We start from the raw sequence: 27,409 nt of genomic DNA, 5'->3' as shown, positions 1-27,409 counted from the left end.
GGAGGTGGCGGCCCCACGCGGCCCCAACAAACTGCCGTTGTCCCGCGGGCCGTGGGCCCGGCACACTGGGGCTTTGTCCGGCCCCCCGCCGCGACCCGAGGCGGGGGCCCCACATGACCGAAGGGGTAGGAGGAGCCTGCGGCGGCGGCGGTGGCAGCGGCGGCTCCACCACCATTTCCCTCCCGGGCCGGGGGTCGGCGGGCGGTGGCGGTGGCTGGGCAGGGCTGGGCAGGGCCGCGGACGCCAGGCCCCCCGTTCCCCGCCAGGCTGCAGGCGTCGGGCCTGGGCCGTCAGGGCAGCTGTGACCGGATCGCTTCCCGGGCGGCGAGCTGGGGGTGCACCCGGACCGCCGCCCCCGGGATCATGGGCAATGGCATGACCAAGGTAGGGGGCGGGCCCCGCGCAGCCTCCCCGGCCCCCGCCCCGGCCGCCGCGGCCCGGCGCTGACCAGCTCGGTCCGCCCGCCTCTGACCTTCTGGTCTCGCCGGTCTCCGTGCGGCGGCATCTCCGTGTCCCTGTGACTCGAGACCGCGGCTGTCGGGTCTCCCCCTCTCTGACCCTGCGTCTCTGTCCCCGCTGTGTCCGCCCTCTCTCCGTGACTCTGTGTCTCTCGCTGTCTTGCTGTGGCTGTCACTCCCAGGCTGTCCCCCAGTGAGTCCTGCTCTCCGTCTGCATGTGTCCCTCTCCCTTGTCGCTGACTCCTCGGCTCTCTCCGGGGCTGTTTCTCCATCCTGTCCGCCTCTGCCTGTCCTTGCCTTTCTGCCTCCCCAGCCCCAGAATTTCCATCCCTGCACCCTGCAAGTCCACCTCTCTCCTCTCCTCTCCTCCTAAGACCTGCCTTCCTCCTCTCCCCTCTCATACCCAAGCTGGCCTCCCTTGGTTCCCTCGGTTGGTTAACTGGCCCCCTAGCCTACCCTCCCCAGAGCCCCAGACCCCTCTCACAGAGGACTCAGGGCCCACAAAAGGGAAGAGAGTGCTCCCTGAGCCCTGAGGTCCATACCCTTCATGGGACAGAGAGGGGCTGTGGGCCCCCCAGCTGCCCTGGGGGTGGAAGGGGGTGCAGCCCCTGCCCCACTGACACTTGCCTGTCCTTCCTCTAGGTACTTCCTGGACTCTACCTCGGAAACTTCATTGGTGAGCCCTGCCCACTCTGTCCCGAGGCCATGGCACTCTGCCTGTCTCAGGCCTGTGTCCACCATTCATGCCCTGGCCCATGCATCTCAGGAATGGTGTTGGGGGCAGGGAAGCGGCCCCAGGCTGGGAGGGGGAAAAGGCTGATGGAGGACAAGGGGTGCACGTGCAGGCGAGTGTCCCCAGGCTTGAAGGGACATGGAGGGAGCATGGGGGCCTGACACTGACATCCCTCCCCGCCATTCAGCCTTCCCCAGTGTTCTACCACCAGACCAAAGGGCCAGAGCAAAGGGCTCGGGGCCTGGGCTGTGGACCTGAGCAAGTCTACACCTGTGCTAAGCCTCAGCCTCCTCCTCAGCACAAAAGGTCCACCAGCTGCTGGGCGCTCTTCTGGCCCTGAGGTTCTGGGTTGAGGTCTGTTTGCGGGTGCTGCTTCTAGTGGGGAAGCTGGGAACTCTTCCCCCCATAACTTCCTCCTTGTCAGAGGAGAGGTCCCTGGAGATGGGCTGGGCCTTCTTGTGAGCAGGGTCATGAGCACCAACACTGTCGCACCCCAGAGCCCTGGAGCAGCTGGGCAGCCTAGAGCTGGAAGTTGGGGGGGCGGTGAGCCGGCAAGCTTTGCATTCCCCACTCTCTCATCCATTCCTTCCACAATCTTCAGTCAGGAGGAGGGGACACCCATGTATAGATACCTTGTTCTTCAGGGGCTTCCAGGCTGGTGGCAGGCAGGCAGAGCTGAACATAGACCTTGGGTAGAAAACATGCTGGGTAGAAACCATGCTAAGGGGGCTGGGCGCAGTGGCTCACGCCTTTAATCCCAGCACTTTGGGAGGCGGAGGCGGGCAGACCACCTGAGGTCAGGAGTTCGAGACCAGCCTGGCCAACATAGTGAAACCCCGTCTCTACTAAAAATACAAAAATCAGCCAGGCATGGTGGCAGACGCCTGTAATCCCAGCTACTTGGGGGGCTGAGGCAGAAGAATCACTTGAACCCGGGAGGCGGGGGTTGCAGTGAGCCGAGATCGTGCCACTGCACTCCAGTCTGGGCAACAGAGCAAGACTCTGTCTCAAAAAAAAAAAAAAAAAAAAAAAGAGAAAGAAAAAAGAAAAGAAAACATGCTAAGGGGCAGACTGATCCAGGGCTTGGGTGACTCAAAGTGGGAAAATCATTTCCATCTGCAGAGTCAGAAAAAGCTTTAGAGAGGGAGGGGCTCAGGTGCTTCACCCTTGTAAATCCTGGCCCCTTCCTTCCTGGGAGCTCCCTCAGCCGCTCATGCCACCTTGATTTCTGTGAGTATTTGGCCAAGTAAGGTCTGAACCCTCTGTAAGTGTGCAGGCCCCATAAGGGCAGGAGCCATGAAGCTGGCCCCAGACCTCCAGTGCCCAGCCAAAGTATACACATGGTTAGCACTCGGTAAATGCTCATCGAATGAGGAAGTGGAGATAGAGGGGACATGTGTTATTCATTCTGAATATAAAAGATCTGCATACGCTGGGTATGCAGCCCCTAGAGAGGGCCACTGTTGGGTACATCCTTGTTCATATATCTTTGTAGATAGGGACATAGTATTTAAAACAAAAGTGGAAGCTTATTCTGTATCCTTAAAAATACATTGTGGGCATCAGCTGGGCACGATGGCTCACGCCTGTAATCCCAGCACTTTGGGAGGCCAAGGCGGGCAGATCACAAGGTCAGGAGATCGAGACCATCCTGGCTAACACGGTGAAACCCCGTCTCTACTAAAAATGCAAAAAAATTAGCCGGGTGTGGTGGCGCGAGCCTGTAGTCCCAGCTACTCCGGAGGCTGAAGCAGGAGAATGGCGTGAACCCGGGAGACAGAGCTTGCGGTCAGCCGAGATCGCGCCACTGGACTCCAGCCTGGGAGACAGAGCGAGACTCCGTCTCAAAAAAAAAAAAAAAAAAAACATTGTGGGCATCATTGCACATCAGCATATAGAACTCTTTTTAATGGCAGCACACTGTGCCAAAGTATGCCTACACCATTAATCATCCAGTCCCTTTTTAATGAACACTAGGTTGTTCCCATGTTTAAACTATTTGTGGTATAAGCAGGACTGCAGAGAACATCATCCTCCACACACAGCTTTCTGTGTGAGCAAGCGCTTCTGTAGACAAGATTCCTAGAAGTAGAATTGCTGGGTCAAAGAATATGCCTGGGAAGGGTGTTTTGGATGGAAAGAACAGCATGAGCAAGGATGGGGATATGCTGTACTGTTACTTGCATGTGCCCCAGAAGCAAGAGGATCCGGGAGCCGGCAGAGCGTGGGCCAAGGTGGAGTGGCGGGGTGAGGGGGAGAGCTGGGCAGGCAGTGAGCTCCCTCCGCACTTGGCCATCAGGGACAAATAAGTCACGCCAGCCAGATTGGCTCAAGCATCCTGTTTCTTTCAGATGCCAAAGACCTGGATCAGCTGGGCCGAAATAAGATCACACACATCATCTCTATCCATGAGTCACCCCAGCCTCTGCTGCAGGTACTTCTTACCCCCATCCCAGGGCTATGCGGGGGTGGGAGGGTGCAGACCTGTTTATCAAATATCTACTATGTGCTAGGTGCTATGCTTCCTTCTTGACTCATGTTAACTCATTTGGTCTCCACCACTGGGCCATTTTACATTATCATCCCTATTTGGCAGCTGAGGCCCAGAGAGGTCAATTAACTCACCTGAGGTCACATATCCAGGAAGCTGAGGAGTTGGGGTATGAACACAGGCCATCTAGCACCAGAAGTCTCACACTGAACCTTAAAATGGCCCCCATATGGGCTTCCCATGACCCAACTGGATGGATGAATCCAAATGGATGACTCTGGGCTCTGTATCTTGCTATGCAACCTTGGGCTGTGACTTTACCTCTCTAGGGCTTTGATCCCTCAGCTCTGTCTGCCCCCAGAAGGCTGCTGTGAGGATGCAAAGGGACTGCAGGATGGTGAAGATGCTTTGCACACTGTAAAGCATGGTCCCCTCTAGAGCGGTTGGTGCTGGTATTATCAAGTCCTGGGAAAGGGGCATGAGGGTGTTAGGACCCAGCAGAGGAAAGTAATAAATCCAGACTACACGTGCTTATGTCAGGAACATCTTCACTGTTTATTTGCTCTATGACCTTGGGGACAGGACTTTGCCCCCTCTGAGCCTCAGTTGCCTGATCTGTAAAATGGGAACTTTATAACAGTACCCACTTCACTGAGTGGTTGGGAACCACATAAATAGATGCTCAACAAATCACAACTGATACTATAACAAATTTAATCATATTCTTATCCCATAAACAGAGCCTCTTCCCCCTTATCTATTAGAGTCTGTATCATCCACTGGAGAGAAAGAACCATGGGTGGGAAAAGGTCCTGGAGATCTGAAATGAAGACCCAGTTCTGCCATAGACTTGCTGTGTGATCTTGGCCAAGGTCCTTCCCTTCTCTAGGCCTCAGTTTTCCCATATGTCAGATTTGATATTCTCTAACAGCAACCTCTAATAATCTATGATTTTCAATGTCATTCAGAGAAGAAATTTCCAGGCCATTGCAGTCTTATTTTGCCTCATAGGGCAGCCTCGTTTGGGAGTATTTGGAGTAAACAGTCACTAGAGTGCATGGGGAAGGTTGTCAAGTCATGAGTGTATTTACTAATGAAATGACAGCCTACACAATGAGTCTCTGCTCCTACGGCCCTTCCTGCTTCTCCCAAGCATCTCTCCTGCCCCCCTCCATCAGCAAATTTACCAGGCAGGGTTTGATAGTACCACACAAACCCAAGGCCAAATGTGTTGCAAAGTGAAATTGCAAACCTTGCCAAAGATGCAGGATGTCATGACCTTGGGGAATGTGAGTGAGAGAAGGGCTGGAATCTCACACAAAGCCATGGACAAATGAGAACCTGGCTGGTGGTCCCTTAGTTACTGCCAGTGATGGGCCTGGCCCCTGAAAAGAGCCATTTGAATATAAAAATGTTAAGACAGTTTCTCGAGAAAAGCAAGGAGGTCCTCAGGAGGTGGGCAAAAATAATCTTCATGATATTGTGTGGCTAATCAGGAAACAAAGGACATCACAGCAAGTTTGTTGGAAAAAATTCCTGACAATTTATTCCTTGATTATTCTCATAATTAGCACATCATTTTATAACCATGATTCCTGAAATGTATACTTGTTTTCATGATTTTTGTTTCTTTTCAAGATAATCAAATCTGCTCTACCTTTTTTACGATGTAATTTTGTAATTCCCATTTGGAGTGGAGTCCCTTTAAGTAGCCCTTTCCTGGCTACTTGATAAAGGTTCCTGGGTCTCTGTTGGGAGGGATAGGTGACGTCATGCCCACGTCGCTGATGGGGTTAGGAGACACCATCTGCTTAGAAGGTTCAGGAATCACAAGTGGTCACAGCTGGGAGGCCTCAGAGATGACAACTACTTTCTTTGGACAGAGAGGACCACAGTGGGCCAGAGAAGGGCAGGAACTGGGCTGGGGTTATGCCCTGCCTGGGCAGCTCAGACCAGCATCAGGGAGGGTTGCAGGCAAGGTCCCCTGCCTGAGTGTATTTTGTACTTGTAGGATATCACCTACCTTCGCATCCCGGTCGCTGATACCCCTGAGGTACCCATGTAAGTTCCCCTGGATGGACCCATAGATGGACAGACAGCTGCCTTCTGTGGTGGGGGAGGGGGAGGGGGTTTGAAGGAGGACAAAGTACTCAGGCCAGAGAGCTATCACAGGTGTTCAACTCAACCAGTCCCAGGTTTGACTCTGTCTCAACCATGCCCTTGTGATAGGCCCTTGGCCAAGACTCTCCACCTCCCCGAGCCTCAGTCTCATCAGCTATGAAATGGGAAAAGGACACTCTGTACCTTGGGACCAGCTACACCAGCTGATTTGAAAGGGTCACATTCAGCCTGTTCCTGGCCTTGGGGTTAAGACATCTGAGTTCCGGCCAGGCTTTGCCATTTACTTGCTGTGTGACCTTGAACAAATCACTTCCCCACTCTGGGCCTCACCTGTAAATCAGGAGTGCATGATCAGAGTCAAGGAGGCTTTAGAAGATCAGATGACACAGGTCAAGGATCTAGGATAGGGCCTGGAGTATAACTGAGCTCAGAAAACGGGATTTTTGTTTGTGGCATCAGCAGTAGTGCCTCCCCGCTTGGGATGGAGCCAAGCAGACAGTGCTGCCCCTTGGGAATCTTGCTCCCAGCCTGCTGCTGCCCATCATTGTGCCCAGGTGCTCTGATTGCAGACCCCAGAGGAGTGGGACCCCTGTGTTTCCTCCCACCCATTTCTCTGAAAGGCCACAATAAACCCAACATGAAAACAGGGTCCACAGGAGGAGTGCTCCTGCCTAGATGGTGAGATTTGTCCTGACTGGTCTCTCTCACTGCCTGAAATGCCACCATTCTTGCTTCACACAAACACACCTCCAGCTCATACTAAGTACTGGCCCATATTCACTGCATGTGCTGGCTGACCTGGGGACCCCAGGGCTCTATGTCCCTTGCTATCCTGTAATTGGGGTGGGGGCGGAACAACTCCTGAGAGGTCTGCCCTGCAGTGCTCCCTACCCTATTGCTTTCTCCTCTAGCAAAAAGCACTTCAAAGAATGTATCAACTTCATCCACTGCTGCCGCCTTAATGGGGGGAACTGCCTTGTGCACTGGTGAGTTAAGCGGAGGGGGATAAGGTGGGGGAGGAAGGAAGTGGCTGTGCCCTCTGCTGAACACACACTCCCCCTGTGGGAAGGTTGGACCTGTGAGGGATCTTCTCCAGCCTGTCACAGTGCCTGAGGGCCCACCATTCACTGGAGAGAGGCCAACCCGGGACTCTATTCCTTATGAGCTGTGTGGCCATAGCCAAGTAGCTGTTTCTCTCTGAGACTCAATGTCCTCATCTGTAAAATGCGGAAAAGAAAGCTGACCTGATGGGACTGTTGAGAGGGATAGGTGAGGTCATGGAGGTAGCTGATCACCCTCCAGTAGTTCTGGGCCTCCCTCCTCCCCTCCAGGCCTTGGAGGTGATGGTGCAGGGCAGTGGGGAACCCCAAGCTGGGAGACAGGAATTCTGGGTCTTCCCAGGTGCCCCTCGCTCAGTTGATGTCATTCATTCCTTAACTTCTCACTGAAGGCCCATCCTATCCAGGCTCAAGCTGGCTCTGCTGGAGGCCCAGCAAGGAGGCCGGTTTCCCAAGCCTCATTTCCCACCCTCTCCCTCCTTCCCCTTTCCAGCTGTACTAACCTCCTCCCCATCCTCCAAATCTACGAGGCTTATGCCTCATGGTCTTTGTACACACTGCCCAGAAGGTTCCTGACTAACCCTTATTCATCTTTCAAATTTCATTGATATCTATTCCTTGGGAACCCCTTCCCTAACCCCACCCCACCTATAGATTAATACCTCTTCCTATGTGGATCTCCTAGCCCCTAGACTCATCCTCAAAGCTATTATCACCACCTGGAATTGATTATCTGATCAACGTCTGTCCCCCCCAGCCATACTGTAAGCTCCAGGACAGCAAAGACCATGCCTGTTTTATACCCGCTACATCCCCAGTGCCTGAAAAAGAACAGATGCTCAGGACATATTTATTGACTGAATGAATGGTGTTTCACTCAGGCTTTTGATGTGGGAGAACCCAGGGGATGCTCTAGACAGAGGGAACAGCATGGCAAAGGCCTGGAGGTGGGATGGCAAGTCCTGACAGGTCCCTTATGGTTGGAGCTCAGGAGGCAAGGGTGGGGGAGTTGAAGCAGGGTGGGGTGCCTGGGGGGCACAGAGGACATTGGATCTTACTTGAAGCCTGAGGGGTTGTTGGGGATCCCAGCTTTGCAGGCATCTCTCGCAGCACCACGATTGTGACAGCGTATGTGATGACTGTGACGGGGCTAGGCTGGCGGGACGTGCTTGAAGCCATCAAGGCCACCAGGCCCATCGCCAACCCCAACCCAGGCTTTAGGCAGCAGCTTGAAGAGTTTGGCTGGGCCAGTTCCCAGAAGGTAGGTATGGGGTCAAGGGCTGGGTTGGGCCAGGGGTGGGAGATCCTTCTTCCCACTCGAACTGATCACTGATTGGAACATTTTTAGCCTGTGCCTCAGACCCGGATGTTTCTAGGGTCTCAAACTCATGGCCTTTGAGCTAATCCAGCTCCTAGGTGTATTTTGTTAGACAGCCAGGTGTTTTCTTTTTCAATTTAGAATTTGAATGCCTTTAGATCAGTGTGGGCCCTTCCATTTGACCAGGTCTTCCAGCCCTCCCCACTGCCTGCCCTACCTGGCTGGAACCTGAAGGATTTGAGTGTTTGACCCCATCGGGGAGAATCGTCCATGTCCTACTCCATCCCTGTGTCCTTGATGAGACCACAGCAGTTTCCCTCTTATACCTCTTGGGCAGATGCTACGTAGAAATGTCAGGAATTAAGCCTCCCTGGGAACAAAGGATGAGAGGGGGAGGGCTCTCAGCAGGTTGAGGGCGGTACCCAGAGGCTCATCTGCAGCACGGCGTTGGGAAAGAGTCGGGCAAGGAAGAAATCTGTGGGAATGGGGTTGTGAGCACAGAGGTGCAAAGTGGGAGGAGTTACCCAGAAGTGCAAAGCGGGAGGAGTGATCCCCGCTGGGCGCCTGGGGGTCACTTTAGCAGGTCTGGAAGCTGAAGTGTCAAAGGGGGAAGAGGGGTCAGGGAGAGGGAAGGGCCTCCTAGAAGGGAAGAGGGACTCAGTGAGGGGATGGAAACCCCGGAGAAGGGAGGCAAAGAAGACGCTCAGGAAGGGAGGGGCTCAGCGAGGTGTGGGACGCTCGGAGAAGGGCGAAGGTCGGGAGGGTGGGGGCGGGGCCGGCTGCCTTGACCCCGCCCCGCGGCCGGCCTTGACCCCGCCCACCTCACCCGCCCACCCCAGCTTCGTCGGCAGCTGGAGGAGCGCTTCGGCGAGAGCCCCTTCCGCGACGAGGAGGAGTTGCGCGCGCTGCTGCCGCTGTGCAAGCGCTGCCGGCAGGGCTCCGCGACCTCGGCCTCCTCCGCCGGGCCGCACTCAGCAGCCTCCGAGGGAACCCTGCAGCGCCTGGTGCCGCGCACGCCCCGGGAAGCCCACCGGCCGCTGCCGCTGCTGGCGCGCGTCAAGCAGACTTTCTCTTGCCTCCCCCGGTGTCTGTCCCGCAAGGGCGGCAAGTGAGGATGCAGTCCAGCCGTGGCTCCCCACTTCCTCCCGACTGGCTCCCTTCGGGGGCTCTCTGCGCCTTCCACGCCCCCCAGGACGGGCCCAGAGGCTGGGGGAGCCCCGCGGCGGCCTGAACCCTGCCTCCCGCGCCCGCCCTGCTCGTCCGCGTCTGCAGTCAGCGTCCCCAACCTGTGCGTCTCTGTGTCTGGGCCGGCCTGCTGCAGCCACCTGGTGCCTTAGTCCTTGGGCTGGGGGAGGGGGCCCACCCTTAAAGGCGGCGGGAGGGGAGGGAGGGAGAGTGGAGGGTTTGACGGGCCTGGAGGGTATTAAAGAGACACAGAAGAAGCTGCCTGTCCGAGTGCCTCCCAGTCATTCAACAAAGGCGGGGCAGCAGGATTCTGCCAGGAGCCAGCAGGACTGCCAGGGGCCAGCAGCCTGCAGAAAAGGGGATGCGAGGGAGCCTGCATCCCCTGGGGGCCTGAGGAGCCCACCACCCTCCCGCAACTGCAGTCTGCGGAGCTGCCTCCTGGGACCCCACCTCCTTCTCTAACATCTCCCCTCCCCCAAAGCCACGGTGTCCCGCCTGACAAGGCCCAAGTCCCTCCTTCTCTCGGAACCCCCTTCCACCTTTTGAACCCCTCTCCTCCACCATGAGGGGCCCCTCCCCTCCCCGACTCCCTTCCCTTCCCTGTGCACAAATAGTAGCTAGGAAGGTGAGGTAGCGCCTCCCTCATCCTGACCTTTTACTGCATGAGTTCACTTAATCCTCAGGGAGGAAACAGAGGCTCAGAGAGATCAGGCAGCTTGCCGGAGCACACACAGCCAGAGCAGGGAAAGCTGGACGCTAGCTTAGTCAGTCTGAGTCCCATGACGGTAGGTAGTTAGGAAGCAGCTCCTCTGGTTTGGGAGGTTCCTGACAAGGAGGCTCCACCCCCAGCTAGTGGGAATGACCCTTCCTGCCAAGACTTTAAAGGCCAGGGCTGCCCATCAAAGCGGTAGCTGGCTCTGAGGATGAGTAGAAGTCACTGCAGCTGATACTTCCAAAACTAAAGTTAACCCAAAGTTGAGAGGGATCGAAAATAGCTATAACCCAATAGCTACTCGTATGGGGTTCTTAATATGCACAAATCACTGTGCTCAGGGCTGTCGGGGAGGCACCGATTCCAGCACTGGAGTTGGAGGATGGACAAAATAACCTTCAGCTGCCACCCCAACTTCCTACTCCTCATTCATTCAACAAATGTCCATTGAGTACCTACTGTGTGCCAGCCATTGTGCTCGGCCCTGGGTATACAGCAATGAGCAAAACCTCTGCCTTCATGTAGCTGACATTCTGGTCGGGAAGACAGCAGATTAAAAATATGTCAGGTGGTGAGGGAGTGGACCATTTGGTTATCTGGGGGAAGCATTCCAGGCAGACAGAACATTAAGGCCATGAGTTAGTAACCTCCTTGCCAGTAACCTCCAAAAACAGAAGGAGCTGCTTCCTAACTACCTACCATCATGAGTTAGGGTCTTTCCCTTCACAGTTCATGTGAAGAGCAAAGTGGCTGGACTCACCAGAGTGCAGGGAGCCCGCAGTCCTCCAGGCTGGTTAATGGTGCTGCCAGATGCCCCATTTAAAACACCTTCTACCTCTGATGGTGTCTTCCCCTATTTAAAAGCCTCCATGGAGGCGGAGGCTGCAGTGAGCCAAGATTGCGCTACTGCACTCCAGCCTGGGTGACAGAGCAAGACCCTGTTTGAAAAAAGAAAAATTAAAAAAGCCTCCATGGCCCCCATCATCTATAGGACTGATCTGATATTCCAGATCAATCCTTCAAGATGCTTCAAGAGCCAGGTGGCTACTGGAATATGGGAGCTAGAGGAAAGGAGGAGCAGGAAGAAAGCCCTCCCAGCAGGTACACATCAGGAACAATGCTTCCAGTCTCTGGTCAGTGCTGGCTGGGTGCCCAGCTTTGTGCCAGTGCTGTGCAAAGGTGCAGGGAGTGGGGGGCATTCTCTCTCAGAGCCTCAGTTCCATGAATACAGCAAGGAGTGGAGCAATCTGAGCAACTTGATCTTTTTCATATCCCACATCTCCTTTGACAATTTAATGAAAGATGCAAATCCCCCCCAAAAAAATGCATAGACATGAAATTTACATTCACTTTTAGGGGGTCAGAGACCCCCACCAAGAATCCACAAAGTACAGGTGTAGCTGTCGGCAGGCAGTGTGGGGCACTGCTTAGGCTCCCGGGCTCTAGGGAGCAGAGAGACACATTTTGGCTCCTGGCTCCACCACCCACTAGCTCTGTGACCTTGTTAGAGGGCTTTAACCTCTCGAGCTCAGTCTTAACATTAAAACAGGGCTTTTACCAACCTCATAAGCTGTTGTGAGAACCAATTGAGACACTGCAGGAAAGTGTTTAGCCAGGCCCAGCACTGATGAGCAGTCGGTAAGTGGGAACTCCTAATATTTACAGAAATAAGTGTGACCCCTGGACTACCTGCATCAGAACCTCACGGGGGAACTCATTACAATGTGGGTTTCCTGGGCTTCCTGCCCAGAAAGTCTGATTCTGCAGATCTGGGATGGAGGTCATGAGTATGCATTTGAAACGAGTTGCTGCCTCTCAGTTCTGGCAGGAGTTAGTTTGAGAATCCCTGTGCCTTTCCAATCTCAACAGTCCAGGTCCTGAAAAGAGACTGTCAAGTTTCCAGGTGGGCTGGGAAGAGCAGGTGACAGTTGCAGACTGGGGCAAAGCTGTGTCTCTGGATGCTCATGGGGGCCAGCCTCCTGAGACCCGCAGAGCCCAGGCTACCCCACTTGCGTGGGTCTTGTGTCTCACAGCGCCTCCTGCCGCCCCATAAAAGAGGATCAATGCCCTCCAGGCTAGGCTGCTATGGGGAGGTGCAAAAGGAAAGGGCCTCCCAAGAGAGGGGACAAAACAGAAAGTGAGACCTGCCTGCCCAGACTTTCACAGCCTCCCAGCATCATCTAGGTGGCCCGTAGTCCCCAGGCTCACGTGGGTTTGAGCCACTGCGAGCCCAAGACCTGGCCCCTGCATCCCTGATGGCCAGAAGGAAGGAAAGGTCCCCGACGGCAGGTGACCCATGGCAGAGCCAGAGGTTCCCTGTGCCTCTGGGACTGGGGGGGCACAGATTGAGAATGGGTGCTACGTGAGGTTACGCTGGGAGGATGCGGGCAAGACCCTCTTTCGCATCCCCTGGAAGCATGTAGCCAAGCAGGGCTACCAGGTGCAACAGGACTCAGCACTCTTCAGGGTAAGGGGACAGGGGACTGGAGATGCTCAGCACTGGGCAGGCTCTGGACACAAGTTGCCCCAGCACTGAGACTGACGGATAGCCTTGTGACCCTGGGCCACTTGCTGGCCTCTAGGGCTGAGGGTAATGTTCTCTACATATGAGGGACTCTCAGACACTTTCTTAAAACAATCAGCCAAGGCTGCCACGACCTGCACCACCGGCCCCTCTCAGAGGGCCTCTTCTCCCACTCCACCAATGCACTAATGGGAATTCCATCAGCCTCCCACCCCTAAACCCACCAACCTCTGCAGCTCAGGAACCTTTTTGGTGCTCCCAACACCAGCCCTTCTCAGGGACCTCCTGCAGGAATGTCCCCCCTTTCCCCAGTCATCATTAACTTCTTCCAAACTGGCTCCTTTCTTGAGAAAGAGATGGTTAAGCTGAGGATGGTGGGAGCATGCCAGGTAAAGGTGAAGAGGCGAAAGTATTGCAGGCAAAGGGAACTGAATGTGCAAAGGTCTAATGGAGATAAAGTCATGAAGCATTTAGAGATGAAAAGAACTAAAGTGGGGGAGGAGAGGGAGTGGAGGCAGATGAGGCCCAGGAGGGGCAGTTCATGCATGGCTTTGAGGCCATCATGAAGAGTTGGAACTCTTTCACAAGAGCAATGGGGAGCTATGGTAGGGGAGGGTCAAAACCAGATTTGTGGCCAGGAGTTGTGCCTCAACTGTAATCCTACCACTTTGGGAGGTCAAGGCAGGAGGATCACTTGAGCCCAGGAGTTCGAGACCAGTCTGGGCAACATAGTGAGAGCCCGTCTCTATAAAAAGAAAAAAAAAAAAAAAAGACCAGATTTGCATTTAGAAAGATCCCCCTGGAGGACCTCCTGGCATTGTGGAGGGACAGTTGCCGTCATTTCAATTCTGGGCTCTCTTCCCTGAGCAATAAGCAACCAACCGCACATCCACACACTACCACCCCAAACACCAAAGTCACCTCCAGCCCCTCCTTCTGTGGCCTCCCCCTCCTTCCACAGTGGGAAGCACCTGGAGAGTCTCCTTACACCAACTCCCTCCTTCTCAGCCTCCCAGCCCCCCATGACCAGTCCGGCTTCTGTCCCTCTTGATAATGCCTCTAGTTGCCAAATCCAAGCATATGTCACTGTCTTCATCTTCTTTGGCTCCTGGATGGTTTTGGGTTGGTCTGCACCTTGTAGGCCCTCCCTCCTCCTTGAAACACTCCCATTTGGCTTCCAGAATCTCTGCTGCCTGCCCCGCAACCCCTCCCAGGCCTTTGTTTCTCAACCTCCATCCTGTCCCCTCCTCTACTGGGGCTCCCAGCACTCACTTCTGAACCTACTTCCTCATGTCCCACTGTCCCCTTCCATGGCCTCAGCATGGTGGCTGTGGGTCTTCCTCTGAAACCCAAGCCTGCTCATCAAGCTGCCTGCCGGGTACTGTCTCCTGGATGGCCCCCGAGCACCTCAAACTCAACACACCCCAAACATCACACTCATCAGCTCTGCCCCACAAAGTTCTGCCACCTGGGTATCTGAACCCTGGCCACTCCCCACCTTCCAGCTTCATTCTACTCCATTACCAAGGCCTGCTGGCTCTCCCTGCAGAATGTCTCTTCAGTCCCTCTGCTGGAACCCATTTCTGTCAGCTCTCACAGGACAACTGCAGTGACCTCCCTGGGCTTCCTGCTTCCCCCATCCCTCAGCAATCCCCGCAGTCCTTAAGAGGGATCTTTCTAAATGCAAATCTAGCCTCGACCCTCCCCTACTCAGAATCATTCCATAGCTCCCCATTGCCGTTGTGAAGGAGTCTCAATTCCTCACTCACTATACCCTCAAAGCCATCCATGAACTGCCCCTCCCTGGCCTCATCTGTCTCCACTCCCTCCCCTCCCCAACTGTAGCTCCTTTCATTTCTAAATGTTTCATGTCTTTATCACCGTTAAACCTTTGCACATGCGATTCCCTTTGCCTGCAATGCCTTCTGCTCTTCACTTTTACCTGGTCAGCTCCCACCATCCTCAGCTTAACCATCTCTTGCTCAAGAGAGCCTTCCCTGGGAGGTGAGGAATAAAAGACTACAAACTGGGTTCAGTGTATACTGTTTGGGTGATGGGTGCACCAAAACCTCACAAATCACCACTAAAGAACTTACTCATGTAACCAAATACCACCTGTTCCCCAAAACCTATGGAAATAAAAAATTTTTTTTAAAAAGAGAGAGCCTCCCCCGATGCATTCATTTATTTAATGCATTTATTAAGCTCCAACTCAGTGCTTCTTCCAAGTCATCACTGACTCCAAAGGTGAAGGCTCACTGAACAACTTTCCCTGTGAATTTTAAGTGTCTGGTGTGAGTTTGTCTTCTCCAGCAGACCATGAGCCGCTTGAGGGTGGTGTCATCAAGCACTGTGCCTGGCACATAGTAGGTGCTCAATAAGTGTTGAATGGGTGGTTGCATGGCCTGTCCCTTAAGACGTATATGCTGTTGTTCAGAGGCAAGAGATTCTGGGGGCTGGCCTCCCCATCCTTTTGGCTGCTCTGACCCATCCCTCAATCCACCACTGTCACACATATGTGACTCCTTAGCTTCAAACCCTTCTGGTGCCCAAAGCTCATGGAATAAAGCTTGGCCTTCAAGGACATTCATGATCTAGCTTCAGCTTATCTCTTCCTCCTTAATTTCTCTTGCTCTTTCCCCCACCACACACAGTCGACCCTCATTATTCATAGATCCTGTTGTTGCAAATTATCCTATTTGCTATGATTTATTTGTAATCCCCAAAGCAACACTTGTATCAGTTTCATGGCCATTCATGGATGTGCGCAGAATGGCAAAAAAGGTAAGTTGCCCCCCAACCACCCAGGAACATTCGAAGCTCAGGTCAAACAAGGCAATTCTCTGCCTTCTTATTTCAGCTCTCATACTGTAAACACGTGTCCTTTTTACAGTCTGTTTAGTGCCACATTTTTTATGTTTTTGTGCTTTTTTGTTGGTGATTTAAAATGGCCCCCAAGCATAAAGCTGAAGTGTGGTCTAGTGTTCCTGAGTGCAAGAAAGCTGTCATAAGCCTTCTGGGGAAAATACAAGTTAGATAAGCTTCATTCAGGCATGAGGTTTAGAGCTGTTGGTTGTGAGTTCAGTGTTAATAAATCAACATCATATTAAATAAAGTTCCTCAAACAGAAACACACAGAAAACAAGGTTATGTGTTGGTTGGTTGATGAAAATGGTATGACCAGAAGCTGGCAGGGACCTAGCCCTGTATTTCCCCTAGGAGCAATGGTTCCTTAGTCCCTAATTTAGTGTTTATGGGAACTTTATAGAACATAACTAAACTCCCTCAAATAACGAGAGTTGACTGCACCCTCAGACACACACACCCAGCAAGGGCAACACCAGGCTGCTCACTGACCCCTGAGTGCACCACGCCCTTCTACACCTCCAGGACTTTGCTCAAGCTCTTCTCTCTTCCAAAAATGTCACTCCATCTCTCAACTTCCTACTGACCCTTCAAGGCCCAGCTCAGTGCACTCAACAAATACATACTGGGGGTGTCCTGTGTGCCAGGGACCATTCTAGTCGCTTGGAGACCACAGCCATGAACAAAACCAATACTCCTCTAGTCATGGTGATAGCACCCTCTGCCCTGTGCCCACGTCATCTTCATGTTATTCTTAATACAGTAAGTGTCACAATAAATTAGCACTGTGTGCCAGGCACTTATCTAAGCATTTTACATGCACCAGCTCATCTTACACCCACCCCAACCTCGCGAGGTTAGGTGGTATTGACACCTACAGACATTTACAGACAATAAAATCAAGCCTCAAAAAGTCTCACCCCTGGCACCCACAAGGAACTGTGGCTTTTCTGTTTTGGTGTCCATGTTTCCAACAAGACCTGGAGTCTCTGAGGACAATGATTGAGTGCAATTCATCAGTTAAATCCCCCTCAGTGCATGATTGAGTGCAATTCATCAGTTAAATCCCCCTCAGTGCATGATTGAGTGCAATTCATCAGTTAAATCCCCCTCAGTGCTGAACGAGAGAAATGTAGGAATACATCTCCTGATGGCCTCCTCTTTGACCACACTGGCCTTGCCTGAATTATCCATCTCTTTTTCACTGCAGGCCCTTTGCCTTTGCTGTTCCTTTTACTGGAACACCTTTCCCCAGCTGTTCATCAGGCTCCATCCAGGTTTTAGCACAAATGTTACCTCCTGAAAGAGGCCTTTTCTGACCACACTCTTTAAAGTAGCCTCCCAGGCTGGGCGCGGTAACTCACACCTGTAATCCCAGTGCTTTGGGAGGCCGAGGTGGGAGGATCACTTGAGCCCAAGAGTTCGAGACCAACCACCTGGGCAACATAGTGACACCCCCATCTCTACAAAAAATATTTTACTATTAGCCAGACATGGTGGGGTGCGCCTGTAGTCCCAGCTACTTGGATGAGGTGGGAGGATCACTCCAACCCAGGAGGTCGAGGTTGCAGTGAGCCCTGATCACCAGGCTGGAGTGAAGTGGTGTGATCACGGCTTACTGCAGCCTCGACCTCCTGGGCTCATGTGATCCTCCTGCTTCACTCTCCCAAGTAGCTAGGACTACAGGCATGTACTACCACACCTGGCTAATTTTTATTTTTTATTTTTTTTAGTAGAGACAGGGTCTCACTCCTTTTACATTTTAAGAAATGTTCTCTGACCCTAAAAGATTTTCTCCTACATTATTGTCCATTAATTTTTATCATTTTTTCTCTTACCTGTGGTTTTTAAAATCATCTGGAGTCCACTTTGTGTATGACAATAGGTAGGGATTTCATTCTATGGCTCGGCAGATAGCAAACCACTGCCATGATTTTATATCCCATCACTCTATTTATTTTTTCTTTTATTTATCACAAACCATAATTTGGAATATAGTTATTTCTGTTTAACTGATTACAGCTGTCTTCTCCCATTAGGCTTGAGAGCAGGAACCATGTCTATCTTATTCCTCATTCAATCCCCAGCCCTAGCTGGGGTCCTAGTAGAAGCTCAAATAATGTGTGTTGTGGGGAGGGAGGGAGGGAAAGGAAAGGGAAAAGGAGGGAGAGAGAGGGCAGGGGGCAGGGCAGATTCTCAGCCCTCTGCATGGCCCAGTGCCCTAGCTATTCCTCCCCAAATGCCCCCCCAAGGCCCCCATCCCCCAATCCTCCAGGCCTGGATGGTGCACAAGGGCAAGTATTTGGAGGGCACCAACAAAGAGGCCCCTCCACCTGGAAGAAACGATTCCACTCTGCCTTCAACAAGAGTGCCACCTTCTGGGCTGCAAGAGTGAGTGCAGCCAGCTGGACGCCTCCAAGTTCTTTTTTTTCTTTTGAGACGGAGTTTCGCTCTTGTCACCCAGGCTGGAGTGCAATGGCGAGATCTCGGCTCACTGCAACCTCCGCCACCCAGGTTCAGGCGATTCTCCTGCCTCAGCCTCCCAAGTAGCTGGGATTACAGGCGCCTGCCGCCAAGCCCAGCTAATTATTTTATATTTTTAGTAGAGACAGGGTTTCACCATGTTGGCCAGGGGTCTCAAACTCCTGACCTCAGGTGATCCACCCACCTTGGCCTCCCAAAGTGCTGGGATTACAGGCATGAGCCACCGCGCCCGGCCAACATCTCCAACTTCTACAAGACCACATTGTGTCTGCCGCTGTGGCCCAGGTACCATCCTGCCCCTGGAGGTAATGGCCAACGATGGCTGTCTGGCAACAAGGATCTCTTTGCTCATCTATAAAGTGGGTGGTGGACTCATTGAGCTTAAACTCATGTGCTGGTCAATTTAGGACGCCTAGACCACACAGTTTATCTCCCCACTAGAAAAGAAGGAAACTGGCTGGATGCAGTGGCTCACAACTGTAATCCCAGCAGTTTGGGAGTCGGAGACAGGTGGATCACCTGAGATCAAGAGTTTGAGGCCAGCTTGGCCAACATAGTGAAACCCCATCTCTACTAAAAACACAAAAAATTAGCCAGGAGTGGTGTCGGGTGCCTGTAATCCCTGATACTCAAGAGGCTGAGGCGGGAGAATCACTTGAACCCAGGAGGTGGAGGTTGCAGTGAGCCGAGATCGCACCATTGCACTCCAGCCTGGGCAACAAGAGCAAAACTCCATCTCAAAAAAAAAAGAAAGAAAGAAAAGGAGGAAACTGAGGCCAAGAAACAGGTGGACCTTGCCTGAGGCCATACAGTGAGCTGGGGTACTCATCTGGGATCGTCTAAATTGAGGGGGTTCCTCCTGGGGCCCAGGGAATAGCAGGCTGTCTCTTGCTTGATGCAGTTACCAGGGCCTGGGCGCCCCCTGAAGAGGTAGGCATGCCCTTTAGTCCGAAGGAAGCTCCTGGGAAGTGGCTGAGCCTGCCTGCAGGTCAGACCTGCTGAGTGTGTTCTTCCAGCCCCTGCAGCCTTGCCAGCTCAGTCACCTCTCAGCAAGCCACCCACTGGCCCCACCCTCTCTGGCTATGACCTCCAGCACCATCATTTACCTCATCCCTCCAGAGCACCAGCTCCAGCCCTGTCCCCATGCTCCCACCCGCTCCACCTTTTTCTACCTCTCCTGCAGCCCTCCCTCCATCTGCAGCACCACCAGGCCATTCCCTTCACCTCCACCATCTTCAGTTTCATTGCCCTGTCTGCAGCCACCCCATCTTCTCCACATTCATTCCTTTGTCCTCCTTGGGTCCATCACTCCACCCCCATGCACCCCATCGGGTCCAGCTCCATCACCTCTGGCTCCCTCACTGTTCCCATCAGCTCTGTTTCCCTCATTCTGTCTGTATCACCCCTATTATCTCCACCCCATCACCTTTCCGCCATCGTTGATAGCTCATTGCTCTGTGCTCATCACCCCCACCCCCGCATCAGCATCTGGCTCTGTCCCGCATACCTTTCATCTCCAGCTCCCTCACCTCCGCATTTACCCCCAGCACTTCTCTCCCTATCACAGTGACCCATCTCTGGCCCTAATACCTACAACATCTTCATCGACTTTCTCTTTACCTCCATGGGGGCGGGGGAGTTTGAGCTTTGAAACTTCAAAGTTCTTTTCTCAAAAGCCCAGTGCCATAATATTGACTTCTAATACATTGGACAGCCAGCCCTTTTACTCAGAAACACTGTCAACCCCAGCTGGCCTTCAGTCCGCCCAGACCTCTCTGCACTGGTGGGGACAGTCTGGGAATTCCTGACGAGTCACAGGCCTCCTCTCCCACCCTCACAGCCTCTTCTCCCAATGCTCAGGATGGCTCCGGATTTGCCACAGAGGATGAGGACAAGGAGTGGCCCCACAGGCTGGCCCAGCAGGGTTCCTTACTGCCACCCGTCCTCCTCCAGGCCCTTTGGTTGACCACAGTAAGGACTGGGTCTCCTCACCCAGCCCTGCCTCCTCCCTGGCCTCCTCCTTATCTATGGGTCTGGGGTCAGGGTGAGATGGTGCCTGACTGCTTCCTCTCCTTCACCAGGGTGCCAGGCATAGGACCTCAAAAACCCCTGGTGCCCAATGCCCTCCGATGACTTCAGCAACCTGGTAAGGAATCGAAACCCCCTCCCCTCTGACCAGTGTGCTGAACTGGGGACGGCCGCGGGGTGGGGCCAGCCCACCTCTGTCTCCCACCCAAAGCACCCAGCCCAGGCTCCCAATAATAGCCACAACAGTCAACATTTCCTGAGGGCTTAGTTTATGCCAGGCACCCTTCCAAGCTCCCCACAGCCCCCAGATGCTGCTATTATTCCCATTTTACATATGCCCAAACCAGGACACAGAGGTTAAGAACCTTGCCTGAGGTCACACAGCTGGTAACCCTGGGAAAGCTCCTAAGTGGCAGTGATAGACTAGAATCCGAGGGCCTGGCTGCAGAGCCCACAACCCTAACCACTGAGCAGGATTGCTGGTTTCTCATGAGACGCTGCTAGGTTGTTGTTATTGTCGCTGTTATGGTTATTTCTACCTGCATCAAAATCTTTGCTGGGAGGAAGCTCCTAGAATCCCAGAAGATTTGCTGGGAGGGTCATGCCCTCACTGTAGAGATGGCCCCAGCTTTTAACCGCAGAGCTCGACTATCAGTTCGTTTATACTGGAAGCTATTATTTACTACTATTATTACTAGAATTCTTATCATCACTGATAGGGAGAGAGCACCCAAAATTTCCGAGGTAGAGGCTGGGACGACCTCTGGGTCCGGCAGAGTTTGGAGGGGAGGGTAAGAAGGCGAGGGGAGCTAGCGCCGCCCACGCCCAGCCCGTGCACCCTCTCTCTCGCCCCACAGCCTGCTGGCTGCACGTGTGGCTCTTCTCTCCGCAGCGCTGGTGCGCGAAGCCACCGGGCGCACAGCCCAGCGCTGTCGTCTGAGTCCGCGGGCGGCCGCCGAGCGCCTGCTGGGGCCGCCACCTCACGTTGCAGCAGGTTCGCTTCCCCGACCCACTGCCCAGCGCCCACGTGTTGCAGGGCCTGCTGCCTCACCTGGAGCGCGGTGTGCAGCTCTGGGTGGCTCCGGAGGGCGTGTTCACCAAGCGCCTGTGCCAGGGCCTGTACTGGCGCAGCCCAACAAGGTGGAACGCGGGCGCACCTGCCACCTGCTGAACACACGCGGCTTCCTCCAGGCGGTAGGACCGCTGGGGGAGTGGAACAGAGTGGCGTGGGAACGGGGGCATAAGGACGCGGTGGGCAAAGGAACATGAACAGAGGAGAGTGGGCACATTAAATGCAGGCCCAGGGGGATGGGCCTAAGGGTGCTGGGCATGAGGTGGACATTGACACAAAGAATATGGCACAAAAGCACCAGGGATGGGAAAGAATACAGGCACCAGGAGGGCTGGGGGCACATATACGGATACAGGAGTATATGGGGTGCTGGCACGCACGGAGAAGGCTTGAGGCGTTGGGTGTGCAGCATAAGAATAGGGCTTCGGTACATGTGTTGGCTTAGGGCATAAGGTGGATGTGAGGTGCACCAAGCACGAGATAGGTATAGGTGAGTGGCAGTGGGCATGGGTTGGGCATAAAGGCATGGGGTGGGCATAGGGGCCAAGGAAGAGACATAAGACCTGGAAGTGGGCACAGATGTGGGACATGGGACAGGCATAGGAACGTGGAAGTGGGCCTAGGGCACAGGCACATAATGGGATGTGGGCTTACAGGACTTGGGCATGGGAAATGAGCACAAGATGGGCACCAGTGGGTTGCCTAGTTCTTGCCCAGTCCCTATAGTCTCAGTGTCGTATAATTGTGTGCCCACATGCAGGATGGTCACCGGACCCAAAGTACCAGATCCGTCTGTGCTTTGGTGAGGAGGACCCGGGCCCCACAGAGCACCCCAAGGAGCAGCTCATCATGGCGGACGCGAGTCACTCCTTCCACTCCAGCCAAGAAGCACGCCCTCCAGTCCCCTCCAGACAGCCCTTCCCACACTCCCTCCAGTCCCAGCTCTGCCTCTGACACTTCTAGCACCCTCGGGTCTGTAGGACCCTACCTGGAAAATGGGGGTAGGGATGGGGCTGTAACTAGGGCTGTGACTTCCCATGGGAACATCCGAGGCGGGAAATGGAGAGGGTCTGCTCATCGCCCCACCCGCCCCCGCAGGTGCAGGTGCAGCTTCGGCCTGGGAGCTCGTCCTGCACTCTAAGTGCCTCAACCGAGCGCCCAGATGGGTCCTCAACCCCTGGCAACCCCGATGGCATCACTCACCTTCAACGCAGCTGCCTCCATCCTAAGCGAGCCGCTTCCTCTTCTTGTACCCGCTGAAGGCAGCCCCCAACAGGGGGGCTCCCTACTCCCACCCAACCCTGCCCACACTAAGCCCATGGAGTTGGGGCCTCCCCCGGCACATCACCCAGGTCTGCTGGATGGCAGAGGTGGATCGCGGCCTTCCACTCCTCTGTCACGGGGCCCCGGAACTCAAGAGTAGGCCACACCGCCCCCCAGCTGGGCATGGGGCTTCGGCAGGAAACTGAACTTGATCTTGAGGCCCCAGAAAGGCAGCAACTGGAGCAGAAGCAAGACTTCATCTCTTGCTGACAGCCCAATTTGTCAATAGCGCTTTCCTCAGAGCCAGCCTTAACCTGCTGTTAAGTCCATTAAAACGTTTGCTTAAAGTTTTTACCAATAATTAGATCATCAGGGTTGTTTAGTGTGGGATCAAGCCATAACAAAACTGCCTAGCCTCTCAGGGGCCTTGAATTTACAGACCCTTCCTCCTCCCTGCAGCTAGTCTCTCTTCTTTATTCTGGGGGCTGGGAAGGATCCCAAAACAGGGAACTTGGCCGAACCCTGGGCTTTGGATGCTAACCACTGAAGTACCAACACCTGTAGGATGCTGTCTTTGAAGAAACTGAGGCAGACCTCCAAATGCAGCCCTAAGGCAGAGGTCAACGTGGAAGATCAGCCCTTCTCCAAGCCCCACTGGTCTTTGCAAGCTGTACGTTGTAGGGAATCTGGGAACTGGAAAGGGGGACTACAACCAGAAAGTTGGTTACCCTGCCATGGGAATAAAGTAGCTGTTTTCCACCCCACATATCAGGCCTTTTATTCTTTTCTGAGTTCTGATTTTATTTATAGGAATCCTCTTACAGATGCCAATATTGTAAGTCTCTTTTAATGATACATTAATAAGCCACCTTCATGGGGGGAAAACTGTGATTCGATAAAGGACAGAAATCAATCAATTGCTGTTTGTTTAGTCATTTAGCAGACATTTCTTGAACACCTACTCTGTTCCAGGCCTCTGTTCCAGTGTCCAGTGTGTGACTCTGGGGGTACAGCAAAACAGCATGCTCTTTACTCTCTTGGAGTTCACATTCTGTTTTCTAGTGGGGACCCAGCGACTCTCTGCTACCCCTGCCCCTCACTGAAGAGGCAGTATTTAGGAATTACAGAATCCTAGGCTCATATCCAGCTTTGTCACTCACTAGATGTGGGACATCAGGGAATTTACTTACCTTCTCTGAGCCTCAGAGCCCTCATCTATTCAAAAGAAGCAATGAAGCCCTCCAGAGCAGGGTTGGTTGAAGAAGTAAGTGTAGGGTTGGGGAGGTGAGCTGGCCTGGTACAGAGTGGGTGAGCAGTGACTTGGGAGTGGGAGAGCAGAGAGGATGCCGTCCCCTCCTCCAGAAGGCCTGACTGTTCTGGGCCTGACTGTCTGGACCTCCCGACCCCAGGCTGCAGCTGGGGTAGCCTCAGTTCAGAGTGACAATCCGCAGCCATGTTCATATCCCTACTCCATACTAGGCTCTTGATGAGGGTGCTGCATTCTGTGTAAGGGGAACCTGTTGCCTCCCCACCATGGCCTGGACAGCTGAGTAGTCACCAGCTCCATGTTAGAGATGGGGAAACTGAGGCTCAGCCAAGGTCTTGAGGTGCCTCTTGGGAGGGAGAATGTCTCTCCCCAGATAGCTGTCCTTCCCACACCAGTCACTAGGGGGCGACAGAGACTCAGCAGAACTGAATTTCATGGGCTCTCCTTACCATCCTAGGTGCCCCTCCCTGCAGACACCCCAGAGCTAGGAGGATGGGGTAGGAGTGGTGTGGCCCCAAGGCCTCTGCACCGCAGGAGAAGGCAGTAGACCACAGGCCTGGGAGGAGAAGAGGGAAAAGCAGGAGTAGAGGTAGGGATTAGAGAAGCCCCTGGGGCTTCTCTCACTCTAGGGGACTGGGCTCAGGCCCTGCCTCTCTCTCCTCTCTCTCTCTCTCTATTCATTCCTTTCACTCCTTGTGTTTGCACCTGTGTCTCTCAGTATCTCCTTTCTCTCTGGCTTTGTGGATGTCCTTGTTTCTGCCTGCTCAGTGATTCTTTCTCCGTATACTACATGTGTGTCTGTGTGTGTGTGTGTGTCTCTGTGTCTGTCTCTGTGTTTCTGTGTGTGTATGTCTCTGTGTGTCTGTGTATGTGCTTGTGTGTGTGTCTGTGTGTATGCCTATGTGTCTGTGTGTGTCTGTCTCTGTGTATATCTGTGTGTGTGCTTATGTCTGTGTCTGTGTCTGTGTCTGTGTGTGTGTGTCTGTACGTGTATGTCTGTGTGTCTCTGTGTGTCTGTACGTGTATGTCTGTGTGTCTCTCTGTGAGTGTCTGAGAGGCTCTGGGTGTCTCTGTCTGTTGTGTCTGCCTCTGTCTTATCTTTGTCTCTCCCTCTTTCTCCCTCTTGTGATGTCTCTACCTCTGTCTCTGTCTCTTTTTTCCCTGTCTCTGTTTCATATGTTTCTGCCTCTGTCTCATTTTGTTTTTGTCTCTGTCCCGCTCAGTTTCACATCCTGTCCCTCCCCAGCCACCACCACCCAGCACACGTGGGCTGAGGGTCTCAGTCCCTTCCTTCCCAACTCCTCATCCCTGGCAGCTGCTCGGCTTCCCACTACTGGCCTCTCCTGCCCGCCTCTTTTGGGCCTTGTGGGAGTGGGGTGAGGGAGGAGGGGAGGATGGCTCACCAGACCCACCCCTTTTTGCCTTTCCAGGCTGGGAGGCTGGGCCAGTGGACCTTTTAACCAGCCTGGGCAGGCTATTCCGGACGCCAGCCCTGGACGCTGAGCCTGACCCAGCAGGTCCCGGCAGCCTGGCAGCCCGGCCAGCATGCAGCAGCAGCCTCTGCCCGGGCCCGGCGCCCCCACAACTGAGCCAACCAAGCCTCCCTACAGCTACATCGCCCTTATTGCTATGGCCATCCAGAGCTCACCGGGGCAGCGGGCCACCCTCAGTGGCATCTACCGCTACATCATGGGCCGATTCGCCTTCTACCGCCACAACCGGCCCGGCTGGCAGAACAGCATCCGCCACAACCTGTCACTCAACGAGTGCTTTGTCAAGGTGCCCCGCGATGACCGCAAGCCAGGCAAGGGCAGCTACTGGACGCTGGACCCTGACTGCCACGACATGTTTGAGCACGGCAGCTTCCTACGCCGCCGCCGCCGCTTCACCCGGCGGACAGGTGCTGAGGGCACCCGGGGCCCCGCCAAGGCACGCCGTGGACCCCTCAGGGCGACCAGCCAGGACCCAGGAGTCCCCAACGCCACGACCGGCAGGCAGTGCTCATTCCCACCAGAGCTGCCAGATCCCAAGGGCCTAAGCTTTGGGGGTCTAGTAGGGGCCATGCCAGCCAGTATGTGCCCAGCAACCACTGATGGCAGGCCTCGGCCACCCACGGAGCCCAAAGAGATTTCCACGCCCAAGCCTGCATGCCCAGGGGAGCTCCCCGTGGCCACCTCATCTTCCTCATGCCCAGCGTTTGGCTTTCCTGCCGGCTTCTCAGAGGCTGAGAGTTTTAATAAGGCCCCTACGCCCGTCTTGTCCCCGGAATCAGGCATCGGGAGCAGCTACCAGTGTCGGCTGCAGGCACTGAATTTTTGCATGGGGGCTGACCCAGGCCTTGAGCACCTCTTGGCCTCAGCAGCCCCCTCCCCTGCACCACCCACCCCTCCAGGCTCACTCCGGGCCCCACTGCCCCTGCCAACTGACCACAAGGAACCCTGGGTTGCAGGTGGCTTCCCTGTCCAGGGAGGCTCCGGCTACCCATTGGGGCTGACCCCCTGCCTATACCGGACGCCAGGAATGTTCTTCTTTGAGTAAAGGCAGCCTCACCTCGGGCAGTCCCTGCAGGTCCCTCGCCCTCCGGGCTGAGCCTGGCTCTAGGACCTGAAGAACTCTCGAAGGACCCAGCCCTGGTGAGCCAAGGACAACCACACAGAAAGCCAGGATTGAAGCGGTGCTCAGCCAGGCCCCTGGGGCCTCTGGACAAACTTGGGGGTGAGGGGAAGCGGGGCCTCTTGGGATTTACTCTGTGGCTCTCAGGGCCAATAAAGCCATGTGATGATGAGGGTCAGCTTGCCTGATGGCTGGGGGCTGAGGGCCAGGGTGCCTGCTTGTATGTGGGGGTGGCTGTGGCTGTGGGGTTGTGCAGCGGGGACAGAGACCCTTGGTGGGAATATCTCACATGAGGTTTTCTCCTGCTGGGGACTTTCTCAGGGAGTTTCCTAGAAAGGGAGAGGAAGGGGAGGTAGGGAATGGGGAGCAGGGAGAGGAGGATACAGGCAAGGGAGAGACTGGGCAGGGGCAAGAATGGGCTGGCCTGAGGGACTGATTCTCCAGTCTCAGATGCTGGGACTTAGCCCCCATAGGTGCAGTCATCATAACCCTGACAATTTGTGACACTGATCCTGTCCCAGGCTTGTATGTATCATCTCACCTGTGTGATTTGGAAGGTTGGCCCCGTTTACAGTGGCGGAAACAGGCTCGCCAGCTCCAACTCCAGATGGCAAATGGGTGGCAGAGGGTAAATCAAAACCACATCTGTGTGGCTCTACCCTCCAGCCTCTGACCTGCAGCTTGAGTGAGGACATAAGGGTGGAGAAGAGGGTCAGGGCAGAGCTGGTGGTGGCCCCCAGAGGTGGGAGGGCTTTGCTGCAATCCTGGAAGGCCAGGGCTAGAAAGGCACCCTTTACCCATTGTGCAGACAGGGCACCTAGGGTTCAAAAGGCAGCACCTACCCCCTGTTTGGACTTCCCACATTAATGTGGGAGCTTCCCTGAGCCCCCAGCTCCCTGAGGTCCTCTGGTGACTCTTTAAGACGGCATTTCTTGGGGCCAGCAGCATGGGCTGTGACTGTCCTAGGTACCATTCAGAAGTGACTGAGCCCTGACCTTTCACCTTCTCTGACTATCCCTTCGCGAGGAAGCAGGAGAAGTGGGGATATTCTTGGTCCTCGTTAGAGGAACAGAGAAGGAATCTGAAACATCGCTGTCCTCACAGACCCCAGCACTGGAGGAGCAGAGGCGAATGGCTTCCTCCCCAGAGCCTCAGTCCTCCTATCTGGATCATGGGCATAGGGAGAGGAGGGAGGGATGCTGGGGCACCCCCATTCT

At 54.3% G+C, this 27,409-nt stretch overlaps 3 protein-coding genes across 8 annotated transcripts in view; 2 read left to right on the top strand and 1 right to left on the bottom strand.

Moving 5' to 3' along the window:
- The window catches only part of TTLL9 (tubulin tyrosine ligase like 9), a 75,149-nt gene extending 74,543 nt beyond the window's left edge, over window positions 1-606 (bottom strand). For both annotated transcript variants that reach the window (XM_008967515.3, XM_055105049.1), the window contains exon 1: window positions 473-606. The gene's annotated coding sequence lies outside the window, so the exon portion shown is untranslated. The remainder of the gene's footprint in view (window positions 1-472) is intronic.
- Window positions 2-23,076, top strand: DUSP15 (dual specificity phosphatase 15). Of its 5 annotated transcripts, XM_024926847.4 has the most exons (10): window positions 13-125; window positions 1,101-1,134; window positions 3,543-3,625; window positions 5,694-5,743; window positions 6,715-6,789; window positions 7,951-8,122; window positions 20,031-20,095; window positions 20,835-20,971; window positions 21,810-21,907; window positions 22,148-23,076. In XM_024926847.4, the coding sequence occupies exons 1-10, from the start codon at window positions 114-116 to the stop codon at window positions 22,307-22,309; spliced, it is 888 nt and encodes a 295-aa protein (XP_024782615.3). In that variant the 5' UTR covers window positions 13-113; the 3' UTR covers window positions 22,310-23,076. The 5 variants fall into 5 exon arrangements, with proteins under 5 accessions (XP_003814800.1, XP_024782615.3, XP_003814799.1 ...); XM_003814752.5 differs by lacking the exons at window positions 20,031-20,095; window positions 20,835-20,971; window positions 21,810-21,907; window positions 22,148-23,076 and adding an exon at window positions 9,019-9,632 and having other exon boundaries at window positions 2-125; XM_003814751.4 differs by lacking the exons at window positions 13-125; window positions 20,031-20,095; window positions 20,835-20,971; window positions 21,810-21,907; window positions 22,148-23,076 and adding exons at window positions 254-384; window positions 9,019-9,622.
- A 1,986-nt stretch (window positions 23,077-25,062) lies between these two features.
- FOXS1 (forkhead box S1) lies at window positions 25,063-26,364 on the top strand. Its single transcript, XM_003814758.5, has one exon. It carries the CDS (start codon window positions 25,125-25,127, stop codon window positions 26,115-26,117), a length of 993 nt encoding a protein of 330 aa, XP_003814806.1. The 5' UTR covers window positions 25,063-25,124; the 3' UTR covers window positions 26,118-26,364.
- Window positions 26,365-27,409: the final 1,045 nt, after the last annotated feature.

The sequence above is a fragment of the Pan paniscus genome, chromosome 21, assembly GCF_029289425.2.
Source record: "Pan paniscus chromosome 21, NHGRI_mPanPan1-v2.0_pri, whole genome shotgun sequence".
Classification (NCBI taxonomy): domain Eukaryota; kingdom Metazoa; phylum Chordata; class Mammalia; order Primates; family Hominidae; genus Pan; species Pan paniscus.
The sequence above is the reverse complement of the archived record's forward strand: the minus strand, read 5'-3'. Positions and strand labels throughout refer to the sequence as shown.